This window comes from Mus caroli, chromosome 9 (genome assembly GCF_900094665.2).
Source record: "Mus caroli chromosome 9, CAROLI_EIJ_v1.1, whole genome shotgun sequence".
Taxonomy (NCBI): Eukaryota; Metazoa; Chordata; class Mammalia; order Rodentia; family Muridae; genus Mus; species Mus caroli.
In genome coordinates this window covers 14,425,102-14,429,257 of record NC_034578.1, presented here as the reverse complement: position 1 = coordinate 14,429,257, position 4,156 = coordinate 14,425,102, and the positions used below count along the sequence as shown (strand labels likewise).

General features: G+C 41.5%; 1 protein-coding gene across 1 annotated transcript in view; it reads right to left on the bottom strand.

The window, feature by feature from the left end:
• Nucleotides 1-671: 671 nt before the first annotated feature.
• The window catches only part of LOC110302547 (methyl-CpG-binding domain protein 3-like 2B), a 13,875-nt gene continuing 10,390 nt past the window's right edge, over nt 672-4,156 (bottom strand). The window contains exon 3 of the mRNA XM_021173356.1: nt 672-2,562. Within this exon, the coding sequence (XP_021029015.1) occupies nt 1,921-2,562 (642 nt within the window). The 3' untranslated portion in view covers nt 672-1,920. The remainder of the gene's footprint in view (nt 2,563-4,156) is intronic.

The following is a 4,156-nucleotide window of genomic DNA, read 5'->3' as shown; positions in this document are numbered from 1 at the left end:
CCCCTTACCCCATAAAAACCCCTAGCTTTCGAGCCTCGTGGCTGACATCCGTTATCTCCTCTTGTGTGGGATGCATGCCGGTTGAGAGCTCCATCATTAAACGACCTCATGTAATTACATCAAGATGGTCCTTTGTGATTATTTTGGGTGCACGCTGAATCGGGAATTGAATGGGGGATTCCTCACTAGGTTCTATCAAAGCTACTTCTATTTTGAGGAAAATACATAATAAAAAAAAAAACAATGAAATCTATTTTGCCAATTTCAGGGATTCTGTGACCTTTTACATTCTGTCAGGATCTTTCAACATCAAGGTGTGTCACTGAAAAATTTCTTCTCGGATACTTAAGTCTCAAAGACATGTTTTGTTTGTGAAACCTAGACTTTATAGATACATAGAATCAAAAATATAATGAGGACTTGAAAGAATTGGAAATGAATGGAGGAAAAAAGATCTCTAGGACTAGAAGGATTGTGATAGTGGGGTATAAGTAAGTATGTCAAAGTACAGGTTTTTGGAGTCAGGAATTCTCTGTTAAACTCTTTCTCTCTTAGGACCTGCTCCATAGATAACATTGGCCTCAAACTCACAGAGCTCTGCCTGCCACTTCTGGGATCAAAAGTGTGTGCTACAACACCCAGCTGTGTTATGGTCTTGCATGCAAGTAACCTTATGTTACTTTTTATATAAAAACATGAATTTATTTTAAGATTAGCTTTAAGACATGGACTTGTAGCTCATAATAAAGAGCTAGTATAGATGACAGGTATAACAGCATCTATAATAATATCGTTATGTCATTAAATTACTATCACTTAAAAGATTCTCTGGACTTGTATTTAAAATGAAAACCTTTATTGATAATTTAGGATTGCAACAGAGAGTTCCACAAAACCAAACAAGTCCCCAGATAATGGTGTAGAAAGCTGTAGCACATGGGTCACTGTTCATTAATATTAGTGTTAACAATTTAAATACTTAGTATAAAACAATAAATAACCCTTGAGGCTAGATAATTCTTAAAGACTGAAAGTGAATAAAAATAGCGACAATTGGGTATGGGATTCTTGCCTGTAATCATGGCATTCATCAGGCTATACTGGGAGGATCAAATTCAAGGCCCACCTGACACACATAGTGAGACACCAACAATCACCAAATTTTAAAAAATTGTAACCTGAAATTGAACAATTTTGAGGAAAGAGCTCTGCTCCCAGTAAACTTAATATAAGCAGGTCTTCTTGTTAAATGATTTAAGACATATCACTACAGAGCAAGTTAGCATCCCTGCTGAGGCTTCTCTCCCTTCCCAGACCTGAGGTAACCAGAGGTTTAAACTTAAACCTGAACACCTAGCAAGTAGCAGTCCCATGGTAGAGAGCAACAGAAATTTAAATTCAAGGTCTCAAGGCCACAATACCTGCTTAGCCTAAGTTAAACTTTTGTAACTACCTAGTAGGCTTCACAAAACTAGCTGCTAAATACATACATCCTTCTCATCTGAATTCTATAATTTAAGGCTTATCCTTTGCTCTGTGGGTTGCTGTTGAATCTATCCCAGAGTCCTACTGTGGATCACAACTGACCAAAAGGATGTTTCCACGTGAATTCTCTTACATAACATTTCTATCCAAACTGGAAACACCATTATTTAAAACACTACTGCTTATATCTTTTGCCTTTCCAAAAGCTTAAAAAGGAGTAAGTTGGGTATGTTAAATTTGTTATTTAAAGACATACAAGTAATACTTGGTGATGGTGGCACTTGCCTTTAAAAACTCTGGAAGCAGAGACAGGGTTCTAGGACAACCAGGGTTACATCTGAAAACCCTGTCTTGAAAAGCCAAAACACCAAAACCAAAACCAAAACAAAAAAGTTTCTTCAAGAACTTACAGAGGCTTCAACACTTGTTTTCCACTCATCTTTGCTCCCCCATGTTCTCTGCCTGCCTGGCAAATTTGTCTGCCTCCAAGGCTACTGCCAGTCTCTTCCTGGCTTTCTTTATCTTCCAGGTCTGACTCAGAATGTCTGCAACAGTTACTTCTTGGATGAAGTGAGATGGTGACAGTTGAAGATACACTGGCATCGTTACCCCTGGACTGGAGAAAAATGGTGGCTGCTGAAAAGCCACTTGTTCACTCTTTTCCAAGTATGGGATTTGGACAGAGGTAACTTCTCCAGGAGTAAGCTGATCCTTAACACCACTTTGGTCATTAGTTTCATCCTGCATTCCCAGTGCAATTCTTTCTACAGTGTTTGTAAGCTTCAATTGACATGACAGGTCCTGTTTATTCTCTCCAACTTGATGTTTCTGCAGTCTCTTAAGTGCACAGAGCTGCTTGGGTTTTGTCAGCTTATCTTCTTCTCTCCTGTACCTGGTTTCATTCTCAGGGTATGAAGTTATTGTGGTCACTGGCTTTGCAAAGATGCAACTGGTCATCCTCATGGAATCTTTGGAAGTAACACCAGTTCTATGTTTGGCCTTTATCTTCTTCGGGGCAACCTGGGTCTCTCTTCTCTTCTGTAATTTGTTGAGTATCATACTTCTTGTGAGACTTCCCTTTGAAAACAAAGTTAAAGTTTAAACACAGGATGAAATCTACTAATGGTTATGAAGAATTTTGTTTGTTTTGTTTTGATTTTTTGAGAAAGGGTTTCTCTGTGTAGCTCTGACTATCCTGGAACTGACTCTGTAGACCAGACTGGTCATAAACTCAGAAATCAGTCTGCCTCTGCCTCCCAAGTGCTGGGATTAAAGGCATACACCACCACTGCCCCAGCTGAGATTTTTTTTTTTTTAAGCTTATGTATCTTCGCCCTTCCGGTCGGCACCAGCACGGGGTCAACTTGGGCGCAGAGTCGGCGGACACCCCCAAGGCTCCCTAGAGGACTCTCCATGCGATCTTAGGACCACCAGTGAGTGGAACACAACTTCTGTTCCGATCCAATCGTGCAGGACCTGAGACAGCATTAGAGAAGCAGGAAACCCGCCCTGACCAGGGTCCTAAGTCCCTTCTGATCAGCGACAGCACTTGGTCACCTGGGTGCAGAGTCAGCAGACACCCCCAAGGTCCCTAGAGGACAGCTTCTGAGAAAGACCCCATTTTGGGCTCCAGATATCTGGGCACCTTCCCTGCCAGAGGAGAGGTATCTGCCCTGCCGGGAGGGCTTTGCTGGTGCACCTGGGGGAGCCATCTTGGTTCCCAAATCCCTCCGAGACTAGTCTGTGCAGGTGAGAGTGTGGACTACAGAAGCTAACAGCTTCAGTGACAGGCCAAAGCAACACAGCTTCTGGGACAGGTCTTGTTTCGGGCCTTCATCTTCTGCCAGGAGGGAGATCCGGACACCAGATATATGTGCACCTTCCCTGTAAGAGGAGAGCTTGTCTGCAGAGAGTGCTCTGACCACTGAAACTGAGAGGAGAGAGCTAGTCTCCCAGGTCTGCTGATAGAGGCTAACAGAATCACAAGAGGAACAATCTCTAACCAGAGACAACTATAACAACTAACTCCAGAGATTACCAAATGGCAAAAGGCAAATGTAATTATCTTATTAACAGAAACCAAGACCACTCACCATCATCAAAACGCAGCACTACCACCTCGCCCAGTCCTGGGCACCCGAACACACCCGAAAAGCTAGACCCGGATTTAAAAGCATATCTCATGATGATGGTAGAGGACATCAAGAAGGACATTAATAACTCACCAAAAGAAATACAGGAGAACACTGCTAAAGAGTTACAAGTTCTTAAAGAAAAACAGGAAAACGCAACCAAACAGGTAGAAGTCCTTAAAGAAAAACCAGAAAACACATCCAAACAGTTGATGGAAATGAACAAAAGAATACTAGACCTAAAAAGGGAAGTAGACACAATAAAGAAAACCCAAAGTGAGACAACGCTGGAGATAGAAACCATAGGAAAGAAATCTGGAACCATAGATGCGAGCATCAGCAACAGAATACAAGAGATGGAAGAGAGAATCTCAGGTGCAGAAGATTCCATAGAGAACACAGGACACAATGAGATGATCATACCTATGGTTAATAGGAATAGGTGAGAATGAAGATTTTCAACTTAAAGGGCCAGCAAATATCTTCAACAAAATTATAGAAGAAAACTTCCCAAACCTAAAGAAAGAGATGCCCATGAA